The 16,702-nt window shown below is 37.6% G+C and overlaps 2 protein-coding genes across 4 annotated transcripts; one reads left to right on the top strand and one right to left on the bottom strand.

The window, feature by feature from the left end:
* Positions 1 to 72: 72 nt before the first annotated feature.
* On the top strand, positions 73 to 8,160 carry LOC105194198 (Golgi-specific brefeldin A-resistance guanine nucleotide exchange factor 1). The gene is made up of 15 exons (XM_026136351.2): positions 73 to 195; positions 430 to 628; positions 705 to 932; positions 1,007 to 1,113; positions 1,193 to 1,733; positions 1,832 to 2,202; positions 2,284 to 2,461; positions 2,541 to 2,656; positions 2,761 to 2,952; positions 3,022 to 3,357; positions 3,442 to 3,650; positions 3,722 to 3,967; positions 4,042 to 4,540; positions 4,612 to 6,759; positions 7,095 to 8,160. Exons 1-15 carry the CDS (start codon positions 73 to 75, stop codon positions 7,194 to 7,196), a joined length of 5,595 nt encoding a protein of 1,864 aa, XP_025992136.2. The 3' UTR covers positions 7,197 to 8,160.
* On the bottom strand, positions 7,499 to 16,067 carry LOC105194199 (zinc finger CCHC domain-containing protein 24). Of its 3 annotated transcripts, none has more exons than XM_039450493.1 (5): positions 15,926 to 16,067; positions 14,520 to 15,694; positions 13,954 to 14,205; positions 10,892 to 11,056; positions 7,499 to 9,151 (listed from the first exon to the last, which is right to left on the bottom strand). In XM_039450493.1, exons 2-5 carry the CDS (start codon positions 14,700 to 14,702, stop codon positions 9,029 to 9,031), a joined length of 723 nt encoding a protein of 240 aa, XP_039306427.1. In that variant the 5' UTR covers positions 14,703 to 15,694; positions 15,926 to 16,067; the 3' UTR covers positions 7,499 to 9,028. The 3 variants fall into 3 exon arrangements, with proteins under 3 accessions (XP_039306427.1, XP_011157295.1, XP_011157294.1); XM_011158993.3 differs by having other exon boundaries at positions 15,798 to 15,938; XM_011158992.3 differs by lacking the exon at positions 15,926 to 16,067 and adding an exon at positions 15,773 to 15,912.
* Between the last annotated feature and the right edge of the window lie 635 nt (positions 16,068 to 16,702).

The raw sequence follows: 16,702 nt of genomic DNA, 5'->3' as shown, positions 1-16,702 counted from the left end.
GAGTTTATTATCTCGCCGTGCTGTGCAATCTTGCGGAATCCTGGTATGGCATAGCGACGAGATCGTGTGAAGATGAGTAGAACCGCGAGGCCCACGGGCCCTTGCAGGGGCGGCTTGTACGTCGTCGAGGGCGAGGTATGCCTCCTGGTGACAGCGATGCGACGAGGCGCCCGATGGTCGTCACACTCGCACCAGGTTAGGATATCTCTTTTATCTCCCTTACCAACTGTTCCCGCGAATGAGGTGATCACTATCGGCATATACATTTGCTCCTGTCCCCAATCAAATTAAACAGATTGTAGAGCTTGGTCTGGCGATAGACACTTCAGATTTGTTTAATCTACAAATTTGTTGTAGACAATAAGATGGAGATAACTGTCACGAAAGATCTTGAAGATTTGCTCTCTAATTGTACAATTTAATTTCCAGGACGACGATCAAGATACTCTTATGAAGGGCTTGAATACCTTAAAGGAAGTGTTGAACGAACACAGAGATCTATCTCAATTGGAACCTGCTGTTTTTCTTACTCCTTTCCTGGAAATTATAAGATCTGAAGAAACTACAGGACCTGTGACTAGTCTAGCGCTGTCTGCTGTTAATAAGATAATTTCTTATGGTCTTGTTGGTTAGTCTCAACTATTGTGACAACAAATATTCTCACATTTTTTTTATCTTGTGATACAACACATATTACTTTTTAGATTCTAATCATCCTGCCATAGCCACTTGTGTAGAAGCTATAGCAGATTCTGTTACACACGCGAGATTTGTCGGCGCAGATGCATCTGGCGATGGGGTGGTCCTTATGAGAGTCTTGCAAGTTTTGAGAGCCCTCATGCTGTCATCCGCTGGTGATCATCTTTCCAATGAGAGTGTGTGTGAAATTATGCTAAGTTGCTTCAGGATATGTTTCGAAACTCGTCTCAGTGGTGAGTTGTATATGGGTTTCAGGTTTCGTATTTCTGCTGACAAAAATTACATGTGTAATAATATATCTTTACAGAAATACTTCGTAAAACGGCGGAGCATTGCCTGAGGGACATGGTTCAGCATTTGTTCACAAGATTACCTCAATTCGTCGATGATACCAGAGTTTTGTTAAATATGAAAGTAAGTTTCACAATACATGTGATTTGAAGTCTCTATATTTGGATAATTTTTGTACATGAAATAATATAACTTTTGACAGAAAATGAGAACAAACAACATGGAAAATACTCGTAGCAAGAATAGAAAACACAAAAGTTATGCAAAGCAGAAAGTCAAGTCTACCCTGGACGACAGTGAGGAAAAGGAATCACATATTACAAGTTCAGTTGATAAAATACGAGCTGGTCACTTGGCCACCACACCAGTCTCACCAGTCGGCAATATCGTTGACATGCAGGGATCTTTGAATCATGGAAGTATCGATAAAAATGAGGATGAAAAGAGTGAGAGCAAGATTAATACTAGCAAAGATAACGCTAAAGACGGGAGCGACTGTATCAAAGTGGATAATCAGGAGGCTAGTAAGAAACAGGAGGTTGAAAAAGATGGAAGCAGTAAAGATGGCAAGAATGAGATGGAAACAGTCGAAGCGAATAGCGCACCTGAAAATATCAGTGTGGAAAATAAAGTTGCAGCTTCAGAGGAAAGTAAGAGTGTGGAGAAGGAAGATGGAGCTGTTGATCAGAAAATCACAGATCAATCCGAATCTTCGATCAAGCAATCTGCCTCGGAAAATCAAGGTACTTATTTTACTTGCCACTTTAAAGTAAATAATTTCCTTAATTTTTAATTTCAAAATTTTTATTTTTTGTGTAATTTTTTGGATTATTTCATGCAGGTGACGAAGAAAAAAGCATCGATTTAGCGCAATCTCCGACTGGTAGCGTAGAAGACTTATCAATAGACGAAAACGTAACTAAAACATCTAAAGCAAAAGAGTCCGAGCAAATTGAGGAGTATGTGAATAGTCAGGGTGTCCGATTTATTCCATTGCAGCATCGGGCGCCGTACGGCGCGTTATGTGTTCGTGAACTGTTTAGATTTCTCATTTCCTTGTGTAGCCCTCTTGACAAGCAGAACAATGAAATTATGACCCATTTGGGTCTTAGCTTATTACAAGTAGCATTAGAGATTGCCGCAGACGCTCTATCCAATTTCTCGTCCCTACTTGCGCTCGCAAAGGACGACTTGTGTAGGAATCTAATCTTGGTAAGAGAAATAAGCTTTTATAATGTATTTAATACTATTCATTAATGAAGAAATATAATGAATATTGTATTTATGTATCAGCTACTCGGAACAGATAGATTGTCGATTCTCGCCGTAAATCTTCAAGTATCATACTTGCTGTTCGAGTCGCAAAGAGAACACCTGAAATTTCAGTTGGAACATTATTTAATTAAATTAATGGAAATAGTTGTTTCTGAATCTAACAGAATATCGTATGAGCAACGGGAATTAGCGCTTGGTACGTTTTCATTTTAGAACAATGCACCATGATTGTGTAATACAGATCTTCAATAAAAAATTTTATCTTTTATTTGCAGAAGCTATAGTAAGATTGTGGAGAATACCCGGCTTGCCTGCTGAGCTATATTTAAATTATGATTGCGGACTTTACTCTACAAACTTGTACGAGGAACTCATGAAAATGTTTTCCAAGGTTTGTTTCTTGTGTGTGTGTGTGCGTGTGTGTGTGTATTACAAATTAATATATAGATTAATATATAAATTAACAATTAAAATGTACAAAAACTTTTCTCTTAGAACGTTTCTGTACCAATGATCAACGGTATGCATACCATGCAATTGATTTCCTTGGACGCTATAATAATGCTGATCGTCGGCATGGATATTCGTTGCAAAGGCTGCAAGGAATTGTGCAAGCCATCACGTCATGAGGCGTCATCAACTCTACCCACACGTGAAGATTTACTCGCTACAAAAACGAACAAGCGGGTAGGCATTTTGTTTTTAACTTGTTTTTAGTATAACTGTGATTAACCGAATTTTTTCTGTTACTTTCAGTGGTTAGTTCTTGGCACTGAAAAGTTCAACGAGAATCCGCGGGAGGGTATCGCGAAACTTACGGAGCACGGTCTGCTGAGTGGTACTTCAGGTCATTCGGATCCTGAAAAAATTGCGAAACTCTTGAGAGAGAATCCTGGTTTAGATAAGAAAGCGATCGGCGAATACATCAGCAAGAAAGAAAATAAAATCATTCTCAATTATTTCGTGCATAATTTTGACTTGAGAAATACTCGAATCGATCAAGCCTTGCGACTTTACCTAGAATCGTTCAGGTTACCTGGGGAAGCTCCTCTTATATCTCTTCTACTTGAGAAATTTGCTGACCATTGGCATGTGTGTACACGTGTACATTCTAAATTTTATTAGAAGTAATATAAGTGTGAAGATAAAATAACAAATTATTGCTCTGCACTGCAGGAAAGCAACGGTAGACCTTTCGCTTCGGCTGATGCTGCCTTTACGTTGGCTTACGCAGTGATCATGTTGAATGTCGATCAACATAATTATAATGTGAAGAGGCAAAATAATCCTATGACTGCCGATGAATTTAAGAGAAATTTAAAGAAAGTTAATGGCGATACAGATTTTGATCAAGATATGCTCGATGAGATATATACTTCAATTAAGTATGTTACAAATATTTAAATTGTGCACGAATGTTATTTGAATTGTAAATATTGTTTATCTATTTGTGCAGAGGGGAAGAAATTGTGATGCCAGCTGAACAAACTGGATTAGTAAAAGAAAACTATTTATGGAAGGTTTTACTGAGAAGAGGCTCTGGCCCTGAAAGCATGTACATGAAAGTGGGCAATTCTGGCGAATTCATTGATAAGGATTTAGCTGAATCTGCGTGGGGTCCTATTGTAAGTGCTCTTTGTCGAGCTTACGACAAAACGCCAGATATATCATTGCAACACAAAGTCGTTACAACATTCCTCAGGTTTGTTAATTTCTTTGTGCTACTTTTGTAATTTATTCCTATATTAGCTACATCTTCTCATTCTTCTCTTTCAGTTGTGCGGCGATCAGCGCTTACCATGGTATGTGCAGCGACTTGGATACGCTTATAGTGAGTCTTTGCAAGTTCACGAGCCTAATGATTGGTGGGAAATCCGAACAAGTAGTTTTACATCTCGGTGGGAGCCCAAAGAATCAAATGGCCGCTCACACTCTCTTTAAAATCACGCGTTCACACGGAGACGCCTTGAGGACTTCTTGGAAAAACATTATCGATTGCTTGCAATCGCTGTACGAGGCGAGATTATTGCCGAAAGATCTCACGGAGGCGGAGGACTTTATCAATCCGTCCGGCAAAATATCTCTATTTCGGGAACCGACCCCGCCCAAGTCTTCCCAGGGTGATCAAGGATCACTACTTTTCAATCTTTATTCTATGATCGCTATGGATACATCGCGTCAGCCACATCCCGTCGAGGCCGCACGTAAAAAGGCTATGGAATTTATTGCCAGTTGTAATCTCAGAGGCATCATAGAAGAAAGCAAATTCTTTCAGGTAAATCGATGATATGTGATTGTTGGGTTATAGTTTTAATATATATTTTAACAATCCTTATCACTTTACAGAGTGAATCGCTCAATTCTCTCGTTGGTGCTTTGGTATCGGTGAATCCTAGCGATGAGAATATATCTATATTTCTATTGGAGTTGTTGCTGGAAGTAACCATACAGAATCGTGACAGAGTAACGTGCATTTGGCCCGTGGTTCAGAGTCATTTGGAACGACTGTTAACTGTGGCGGCGCGCGAAAATCATCCTTATTTGCTCGAGAGAGTAGCCGTGGGCATGCTGAGATTGGCCATCAGGCTCTTACGCGGAGAAGAGTTCGCGTGTTTGTCCCCTCTATTACCTCTGACCACTTTACCATCTGCGACGACTGCACCGTTGGCTCGACAAATTGCTTACGGTCTGTTCGAACTACTGAAAACGGGCGCCGCGAACATCCATAGCGCGGAAGATTGGAAGGTGGTATTTAGCTTGCTGGAGTGCGCGGGTGCCGGCGCGTTGGCGCCTAAGCGATCCAATACGGTTTTAGATGAAACGACGAACGCCCGAGCATCAGTCCTGGATCCCAGACCTATCAGCCCGGTACCGGAATGGGTGTTGGTGTCGCCGACTGGTACCGAGGCACCGCTTCCGGTAGCTGCTGACACTATAGTGCTGGCGCGCGATCTACAGTCACACGACTCAGCGGCGTTCGTCAAATGCTGCGAGAGCCTGAACTTCCTGGTGCGCGACATGGCGCACGTAACGCCCTTTAACTTCGATCTGTGCGTCAATTGCGTGAGAACTTTCGCCGAGGCGGTACTACAATGTACGGGCAAACGCAGTAGAGTATGCAACTCTACGGAAGAATCGGCTGGTTATCAACAGAGTCCAGTGCAACTGTTGGATTTGATGCACACGCTACACACGAGAATCGCACAGGTATTCCGATGGTGGGCGGAGGAAGGTAGCATCGACGACGGTATATCTCTGTGGCCGCAAGCCTGGCGACCGTTACTGCAAGGTATCGCACGACTCTGCTGCGACGCCCGTAGACCGATACGCACGGCGGCGATCACGTATCTTCAGAGCACCTTGCTAGCGCATGATTTGGCGCAGCTGTCCGCCATAGAGTGGTCCCAATGTTTGGAGGAGGTACTGTTCCCGCTGTTGGCGCAATTATTAGGTCCGATTGCATCCAACGATCCCATCGGAGTCGAGGAGACGAGAGTCAGGGCTGCGATGTTGCTCTCCAAAGTATTTCTTCACCATCTGACTCCATTGTTAACTCTACCCGGTTTCCTGCCGCTGTGGTTAACTGTACTGGAGCTTCTGCGCGCATACATGCACGCCGACAATAGCGAGCTCTTATTCGAAGCGATTCCCGAATCTTTGAAGAATATGCTACTAGTAATGTCATCAGCTAATGTTCTGGCGCCGAGTTCCAATCTTTGGGCACCCACGTGGAGGGCGATCGATGCCTTTCTGCCGAATCTGAAAACGGAGCTCTTCCCGGAACCGCCTGTCGCGGTTTTGGCGCCTCCGCAATCGCCGTCGAAGCAGTCGTCGCAGCCGCAAGTTATCAGTTTGGTTGGCCAACAGCAGCCATTGTCTTTTCCGGGGCCTATAGCGCCGCAACCAGAAAATATTTCCCCTCCGGTTGACGAGTGCTTTAGCGAGAACAACGCAGATGCGAAAATTGTGACGCAACCCCTGGATATTTTAAATTCCAGCGGAGTTCCGGTCCCAGTTCCGTTATCGACATTGATATACGGTACCGAAGGGAAGGAAACGCAGCAAGTGATCACTCTAGTTAATCAACCGGCGCCTAGCGTATCTAGTCCGGTCGCGGTGCAACCAACGGCTCAGAGTTTCTTTGATATTTGTTACTCGGCGAACTCTTCGATTGAAAAGAACGGCACGGATGAACGGCAGCAATACCAGCGACAACAGGAGCAGCAACATTTCCATCATCTCCAACAGCAACAACAATCAGCTCCGCCAAGCGAAGAAGAACACAGCAAGCTGACGAAGGGCATGGAGCAAAACGTCGGTTTGACAGACGAAAATCGTGATTTAATACTTGCGATGAAAAAATATGAGGAATGGAAACAACAACAGGAGCAGCAACAGATACTGATGCAGCAACAGTGTACGCAGCACGCACAGTCGGCGCAGTACCAGCATTCGACGACGGAGAATTCCCCGTACCGCGTGGATCCATCTGAGGTGAATCAATGTCTTGCATCTTAACAGGATCTCGAGAAGTCAATCATTGATTTCTAGTAACGCGTTTGCTTTGTCACGATTAAACGATTTAATTCTTTCGCGAATAACGCTAAAGATAACAGGATAATATAATACATAAAGATTCATGAACGACGTTTACGAAACATAAAGATGATGCTTTGTAGGCAAGTACGCGAGCGTACTTGCACAATTGTGAGAAATCAACATGAACGTCCATAGTTTGATAATATTTCGTTAGAAAGTAATTAGATAATTTATAATTTTTTTAAAGTGATAAAGTTATAGTAGAATATAACCGAATGTTTTATTTGCAGACGATGACAGTAGATTCCACGGGGACGACGACGTTTAACTCCGCGACATATTTTAACGAGGATCCGGCGACGGATCTCCTCTTCGTCGTTACTAATCCTTGACCACTGTATATTTCTTATGTATAAATTGTATTATATAAAATATTTCTACAATGCGCGTGATTATATTCCATGTAGAACATTATTGAGAGTGATTAATTATAGACGAGAGGGAATAAGAGTGTAGGCGCAGAGTCATTGTATCTTTGGTTTGTATATTTGGAAAGCACTCATTATATACAAATAATATATATATATATATGTACTATACGCGTTATTGTTAGGATTATCGCGTGTTATATAATCTTAGCAATAACACCATGATACGAGTTGTCGGCACCACTCCTAGCACTCGATATGTTATATTCCCGTTTTTTGATTTTTTTTTTTAGTATCACGGAAGAAAGGAGCTTTTCGCGAACAAGTTAAACGCGTAGGCCAAATTATCTTGAGGAAAACGACCGATCAGTTCCTTGCCATTGACGTTTTATCGACGTGTTGCACGTGTTTTATGTAGAATGGTGGCAAACCGCATAATATCGATTCATACAAATTCTCTTTAAGCATTTACAAATTCTACTACTACCACAGGTAAAAGAATTCTTCTCTCATGTTTGCATGAACACATGCCTTAGACACGTACATGTTCAATGCGATTCGTAGAAAATGCCGAATTAATTAACAATGATTTCATTGAATGAAAATCGAGAAACCATTGTGATTTCAATGTGAGTTCGATTTCAGAATGTTCTAAATTTGCGAAAGACGATCTTGCGTCGTCTGTAACGAATAGGGTAAGAGGAATCATATACGTGTATCTGTAGTGTCGAAAATTGAACTCTATGAAATTACATCGGTTTCATCCGTTTTTTGTAACTTCTACTTTTAATGCAATTCGAATGTTTTTTCATTCGCTCAGTATCGCAAACCAATCTGTACATATGCAAATAATATATTGAATAAGAAGAAATTTATATATGTATCATGTTCGTGTCCCCGGAGCCAAAGAATATATCCAATAAATAAAGCAGTCCCTACACGATCAATATTAATGATGCGATATGTTACATTAAAATATAGTATAAATACTAATATAATATTATTATCGATACGTTAAGCGATTAATATTATTGCACAATATGGAGAAAGTATGCAATAACATTGTAATACTGACGTAAATGTAACGTTGATATAAACATTGATCAATATATTATTGTGTAATATTGTGAAATAATATTGATTGCTTAGGGACCGCGTGTCAATGTTGCGTTTTAATACAACTCGGAATTATTGGAAATATTACCGCCAATATTTTGTTTGCAACCGTTATTCTTTCTTCCTTTCATTTTTTCCTCCCTCTGTACAATGCTTTTCTTTACGGAGGCAACTCCCTTTCTCTGCCTGTGATTATTATTAGCTCTTAGGGTCAGAACATTTTATTATATCCCTGAGAACGATGCCATCGTTTTTTTTTTATTTAACAGGTAGTTCCTTGCGCGTACGGATACGACAGTATTGAATATCAAATATAAAGACAAAAAATTCTATCGCTGACACTTGTGCGCACTTTGCGTCCATAGATAATATTTTTCAATATAGATAAATATATATAGCACCGCGATTGAAAACACCGCGTCGCCAAAAGTCATGCGATAAAAAAGTTCTAATCGTAAATGTGTACATAAAAATATATCGTTTCATTTCTCTCTATGATTTTAATTCGATGATTTAATCTCGCAAGCAGAGACAGACATTCCGTCTAGATCCACATTCGCGTCGACGCGTTCAAGTACACTGAACGAATTGTCTTTCTCAACTCATCGAACCCTCCCCGTTTCGTTGGTACTAAATTAATTGGATCAGCGAGATAAATTGGACGGAATTCGGCTAGTTCGTTAAGTTATTATCGCGCTGCGTCTGCAGTAATAGCCCAATGTCTTACATTTCTCGCAGAGATGCTGGGGATGTACCTTGCTCTGGTCAGATACGTCCAGGCCATCGGGTTTTTCCAACGGTCTCTGAAAATAATAGAAATGATTTTACAGCCCACACTCTATCTGCGTTTCGCAGGAGGTAAGAATAGAAATCTTGCTAGAGTAACTCGATTTCCTCACGTCTTACGTTTTATAAAGACATCTCTCTGTTTCGTTCGATATAATTTATGGCAATAGTAAAATGAACTACATATTACGGGCTAATTTATATTTATATACGTTATTAATATCATTAATATTGTTGAATTAATATTAAGAAAAAAATTGTTAGCTTGAATAAATTTTTTTTATTCAAGTATTTATGTATTTAAATTAAAAACAATATCAATGTTCGGCTCGAATGTAGTAAAAGCAATAAAAACATTTGAATAAGATCAATTAACAAGCATCAACAGATATTTATATTTTTGTAATTAAATGTTTATTTTAATTACTTGGTGTTTTGATTTTATTTAGCCAATTTAATAATTTACCTCTTCATTAGAAAAATTAGTCGATATAATAAAATGAAAATAAGTCAATAAAAAATAAAAAAGTAGCAAGTCATTTTATATACTTGACTTAAATATTGTATATAAAATATATAAACTTTAGTTTAAGTATTTATACATTTAACTTAATTATATATATATTTAACTTAAATACATAAATATTTGAACTGAAAAAATTTAATCAAGTTAACAACTTTTTTTTTCAGTGTTTAATCCGTTGTGATTTCAATTTTCCTTGGTAAAAATTTTTTTCATAATTTTGATACAAATTGGAACATTTTTCAAAAATACTCAGAAAGTCTACATCTTCTTTTAGAATTTTTCAAACATGTGAATTTTGAAATATTCTGAAATTTCTCATCCCATAATTTCTAAACAAATACTTTTAATTGGTTTAGATCTTATAACATTTCGTCAGAAATTATCGAACAAAAATTTTAGAAATCTTAGATTCTTAGAATATCCTATTTCATATTATAATTAAAATATATATGAAAAATTCTAAAATGATGTAAAGTAAACTTTTTGGGTATTTCTGAAAAATGTTCCAATTTGTAAAAAAAACCCGAGAAAGTTACAAAATTATACACATGGAAAGAAAAGTTTTATTGTAATATCTAAAAATTTAGCTAAATACAGAAAATAATTTTATGTTGCACTATAAAAAAAAATATTTACGTTCAAATATGATGCTTCTATAAAAAAATTTGACATTCTTAGTAGTAACCAGCTTAATTAAATTAAACGTCCAATATAAATTTTTTAATGGTTCAACATAATTATTTTTAGATCTGTATTTCAGCAAAATTGCTTTTTCCATGCAGAAGTTCTGAAAAATTGTGAAAAATTATATGACAAATTCTGAGAAAAATTTTCACCAGAAATTTGGCGATTGTACAATGATTCTCTGGCAGTATAGGGTATTCGCTTGTGAAGCGTGTCGAGCTTAGGCTCGATTATAATAGGAATTTCGCGAACGTCTTTCGGGATCCGTAACGTAACGATTACCGGTGACTCCGTCCGCGGTATTTCTGCGCGCTGGGCGGCAAAGAGCGAGTAAGCGAGCGGGCGAGCGCGATTATGCGACTATAATTAGCTTTCGCGTCGGTTTACACGAGATTTCGTTCTCTCGGCCACAATATTTCGAGAGAGCGAAACGGTTCCAAGAGTCTTTTAGCGAGTCTAACCGGGGACTTCGCCGAGGAGGAACTAATTTTATATTTAACGATTAATCGCGGGGGAACGAAGAAGGCGGACGCGGCTCTCTCCTCACCTGCTTGTGAGGATAAACGTTTATATGGCATTTGATGCACTCCTGGCCCATATTGGCCCAGCTGTTGCCCGACATCCATTTGCGCTTGCACTTGGGACACTTGTATTCACCGAAGCATCGTTTCTTGCCCTGGTACGGTGTTAGGCCCTCGCCCTTCGGTCGTGCCTGCGAAAATTACATGAATTTTTGTAATTGGGAACTTTTAATCTCCCACTTGTAATTAGAAAATTTTGACTTCATTCGTCGCGGATACCATAAAATACAATTCGGCAACAATTGAATGACTGAATCGATCGAAAACTGCTTGCAAAGGTATATACGTGTGGTTCAAATTGATAAATGAATCGCATAAATCTCTTGCATATTTATAGACATAAGATATAACAAAAAAATGTAAGTTTAATTACATTTTTAGTTACAATTATAGATAGAAAGAAAGAAACAAAGTTAAGTGACAATTACTGAAAAAGTAACTTTTATTCTAAAAAACATACGAGCAGACATAAAATACAAACTTCATAAAAAATTCGTAAAAAAGCAAAAAACATATGAAAATAGTAAACAATTGAAGATTACAAATTTAAAAAAAATGCTTAATTTGAAATTAATACAAATATTTAATTTATTAATTTAATTCATTATTGATAATAAACATTTCTCACATGGTTATAAAAACAAAATAAATAATTTTCTATTAGTTTTGAAATCCATTCATGTTTTTTGCGTTAGAGCATGTTTTCGTATGACGGGATTTCGCATCTCGTAACATTTCTTAGAAACTTGACTGTCATACTATACGGGGATTCCTATAATCACATTAGTATTTCACCCTTTTATCGATAAATAAGAATGACATCAAAAGCGTTATCCCAATCGAGAGAAGCGATTTAATTGGTTCACCCTCATATCGCGATGATTGTCTACGTGACGTCATGTGCCCCAGAGACGTTTGTTATGTCAATTAGTGCTCAATTGAGCCACGCACATCTTACTATTGTTGCATCGAGGCATGCATGCTTTTTACGAGTATTGCTAAATTTACCGATGGCTCCTCATGATGATTTTGTGTTTGATAAAGATTTCTTCATTTTCTTCAAGAGAGAGAAAGAAAGAGAAAGTTATTTGCTATATTTTACATTTCAATTACTTAATCTTTTTGAGATAGAAAAAACAGATTTTTGAGTGATAAAATAATGATAATACAATTAAGAATAATCTAAATCGTGAGTATTAGTTTGAAAAAGTTTATTATTATTATTATATGTTATATTTTATGTTATTAATATTATTTCGATTATTTCCTGTATATTAAAATATTTTAATTTTGTTATAAAGTTTTAGAAAATATTTTTCGAAACACCAAAACAAGACACGCATTGAAAAATAATTAACGGTACTTCTTGATTTCAATATGAAAAATGTTAAATATGTTGCAATTATTCTAAAATATTTTGCATATAAATAACTTTTCTATGTTCTGTAATTATAATGATCAAGTTCTTTAGCAAAATTGATACTATTGATTAAGCTTTTTTTCTGTTCGAATGTTTTGCTCCTCTCTTGCTAATGGTTTCCCCCTACTTACAATATAACTTACTTCCGTTCATTGTAAGACACTGACAAAAAGTTGTATTATAATATAATTATTGTGCTATTCTAAAGCTCATTTTATTTCTAATGCGCATTATTTCCAGAATTATTTTTACCGAGAAATAATTTAAAATACAAATGTCTATTGATTTATAATCTTATTATAAATAACAATAAAAGTACACAATCTTGATCAAATTCGTTGCGTAAAGTTGTTAGACTCGTTAGATAATGATTTGATCATAAGTTATTGTAAAACATAAGTCGTCTATTTAATCTTTATTTTATTTTCTATGAACTATTGTCTATTCAATATGTTCTGTTATCAACGCTCTATCTCTAATGTTTTATCTTATATTCTATCTCTATACTCAGTAAGCATAAAATCATTACTATGTTATTACAACGATATTTAATAGCATGTAACATCTCCAAATATATCGCATTCAACGTTGTATACATCAATATGCGCAAACTTTGACCGCGTAACATGGAGATGTTTTTAAAACATTTTAACAATGTTTTGAAAATAATCAAATAATCTTTTTGAAATATTTAATATTATTTTAAAATGTTGAAAAAATACGAATAAAATTAACATTTCTAAATATTATTTTAATTGTTTCCTGCTTACTGGATATTTTTGTACCAGAGAACTGATAAGATACGTTTAAACCATTGTGTTGTTGTACGACATTGAGGAAACGTGCGATAACTGATCAAAGGTTTTCCATGAATCAGATAGATTAATCTTGAAATCTTGGATGCGAATCATATGATATGGCAAAGATTACATTCGATTGCAGTAAATACTATCATTTACTCTGCGCATCTGACATCAAATTTCATTTCACAATTGCATCATACTTTTATCTAATTCTCTACAGACTATCTCCCAAAATTGCGATTCTAATTCGAAATTGTTCAAGAAATTCTGCACATATAATTTTTTATATTTATTATAAATAATTACGATTACTACACAAAAAAAAAATTATTAATTTGAATAAACTTTTGTTTTACTTGCAATGAAATATTTACTAAATAAAATATTTATTAAATATTTATTTATAAGAATCACTAATTTGACTACTTATCATTTTTTTATTGAATAAATATTTATGTAGCGCAAGTAGATATTTTATTGCAAGTATTCAAACAAATATTTATTAAAATTTAGTAATTTTTTTCCTCAGTATGATTATATACACATACAATCCCATGTATATAAAATAATTGTTTGAAGCATCTAAAATAATTATAAAAATTAGAAAATTATTGAACACTTAAAACCGCGAGCAGTATTGTCATTTTTCATCATTTTTATTTGTAATTGTAAAAATATTGAAAATACGAAAACTAATATAGTATTGAGAAAACAGGAAAATACTGATTTTTTAAAAAATGTATTGGAAATTAATTTCAACAAAATTATTATCAAAAGATAAGAATTCAAAGGAGGAAGTACCGACCTGCGGGCAGTCCTTAATGTAGTGTCCTTTCTTGAAGCACAAGTGACACAGGTACGTTGACGGCGGCTTCTTTGCCGGTTTCCGATCGCCTACAGCTAACTCGTTGAAGGGTACCGCTAAATCTGCGATACTTTCCGTCGTGTTATCTCTCATGGGTCTGACGGATCCGGACGGATTCAACGCGTTCTGACGTAGATACGCCTGCGATGCTGTACCGGGAAAATTGCTCCAGACCGCAGGAAGTAGCTTGCTCTAAAATATAAACAGATAATCCAATCGACGACTTACATTTAAAAATAGCAAGCTCGTTATTTTGAAAGGGCCTCGACTAATATATTGTCTAGCTTCTCTCAATCCTGATCCCTTTCAGAAAACTTTTATTATTACTTTTTTAACTGTAAAACAAGGCTGTACAACAGGTTTCCCAACAGACGATCTTCATTTCTTAAAGATAGAAATTTAAGACGATTTAGAAATAAATCTCTTGTTTGCAATCGATTAAAGATCGACTCAATGATAAATTCTGATTTTTCAAGTGCCTCGATCGCATGACAGATGATGGCTACCTGATCAGACGGCTGCGACGGGTTTTGCTCGGCGATGGCCAGATAGACCCAATTGAGTAGATGCGGCGGGTAGGTCGAATGCTGAACAGTCTTCTGACTCGAAGCACCTATGCCGTAGCCGATCCGAGTTGAGTCCTGCAACTGCAGGCGTTGCACAGCAGGTGTCGAATGGCAAGCGGCCATATTTTTATCTAATCGGCTTGCAAGTTTATCGATTCCGGATGATGTCGTCGTCTCGTGCCACCGACGACAATTCCCTTCGCTAATCGTTTATCATCTCCCTGTCCTTGAATCCGCGCGACGTCCTTCCTGCATTTGGCTCTCTCGTCACGTCGTCGAGAATTATCTTCTCATTAATCTTCCAGGAATTATGAAGAAGGAAGGTATTAAAATTATCACTGCTAAAGTTTCCCTTCTTAATATTCCTTATTATTTTACTTTGAACGATGCAAGCTCAAATGGTTGACACGAACAGCTTTCAACTTTGGAACTTCCTTTGGAAAGCAAATCTTTATAAGATATCATTGTTTACAGAAATCATGGGCGTTTCGAGGGTATCACTAAAGATAGAAAAGATGTATCTTCGAAGATAGTGAAGACACAGTATAATCTCATCGCGCTGTAGAAGCCTCGAGTTTCTTCCTTCACCGGAATTTCACCGCGAAGTTTCGTCGTCAGTCGTTCTCTTGATGTAGCAGTTCTCGGAAAAATGCCATCTTCTTCCGGACTCTTCAAAACGAGTTAGCTTAACTTTTACGGGGGATTGTTTTTACGCGTTCACACACACGTGTTGGACGTATCTCGCTCTTCTCTGCTTATGCTACATTGAGACGAGTATTCTTGTACGCACATGGGAATGGCTTCCTCGAATTCCTCGATATTTTCAATTCGTGGTGTTTTTTTGGACTCAGCAGTCGCGGAAGTTCGCTTTGCTCATGAAACATTTCGTCAGTTTCGCATTCATCGCTAATTGTAAGTACGTTTTTCGTCTGACTTTTGGTATCGGATTTCAATGTTCCAGACAGCAAAGTCTCGTCGTTAAATTGCGCTCTGAATCATTAATGAATCATCTTCCGCTCGCGGGATCACGTTATTAATTGTTTATGGTCATACGATCTAGCTGATGAAGCGAGTGCTCCTTCATCAGTTTTATCTCGCTGAGGAATTCAACTTAGCTGTAAAAAATAAAAATAATATGGTTCTGCGTTATCAGTTACAACAGTGCGAAATTGCAACCCGCATATGTGACTCACACTTATTTTCCGTGTGATTACGCACGTTTAGAATTACCACTTGAAATATTTTTCGAACACGAATATCATTATTGAGCGATGCATGTATGATGAAGAAAACGACTATTTTCGCGACGTCGCACGCGTTAGTCCTCACGTACTTATCGGACTCACCGATCGAAATTAGAGGCCGAGGCCCGGATGATTTTCACGCGATTTCCAGGCCGCGATCTCGTTCGGCCCGTGACGACGAGGCTCGTGAAATGGGCCTCAACCGCGACGAGTGCGCCCGTTGCTCGCCGCGCGTCATATTAACCGAGGACGGTCCGAGTGTTGGGCGAACGTTGGAGACGCGCGTACTAAACGACGAGCGCGTAAAGAGGCAGAACGGACGTGGACGCAGGGAGCGGAGAGATGCCCGAGAGCAGCCCGAGCCCCGCCATGTGGTACGTCTATTTTCGTGCTTGCTCTCGACCGACACGGCGCCTCCGAATGGACCCCTGACTCAAGCGGTCCCTTCTTGTCCGCTCTTGATCGATCCGCGCCGCGTAGCTCCTCATGGCCGTGGCCCACGTGGTTTGACAGACGCGCGGTGTCCGCAGAATAATTTAGTTCTGGATATGATTCAGTGTGTCCTTAAATATCCGGACTTCCAAATATTCGCTATTATTTCGTATAGACTGCCAAAAAAATATATGCATTTTTATTAAATTTTAGAGGAAACTTATTATAATTATAAGTAATGTAGTTTATTACAGATATCTTGTTAATAATTACAATATTATAATATTATGAGAAAATAGTATTACTAGTATTGTTCATATTATTCAATACCTCTATCACTTAATCCTGACTTTTCTAGAAATAATTAGCATCTAATTCATCTTTATTAATTCTTAATAAAGATTTTCAGGATCGCTAATTAATCAAAATTTCAAAATTAAAAACATA

The sequence above is a fragment of the Solenopsis invicta genome, chromosome 6, assembly GCF_016802725.1.
Source record: "Solenopsis invicta isolate M01_SB chromosome 6, UNIL_Sinv_3.0, whole genome shotgun sequence".
In the NCBI taxonomy this organism is placed as follows: domain Eukaryota; kingdom Metazoa; phylum Arthropoda; class Insecta; order Hymenoptera; family Formicidae; genus Solenopsis; species Solenopsis invicta.
This window is presented reverse-complemented; position numbering and strand designations above follow the sequence as displayed.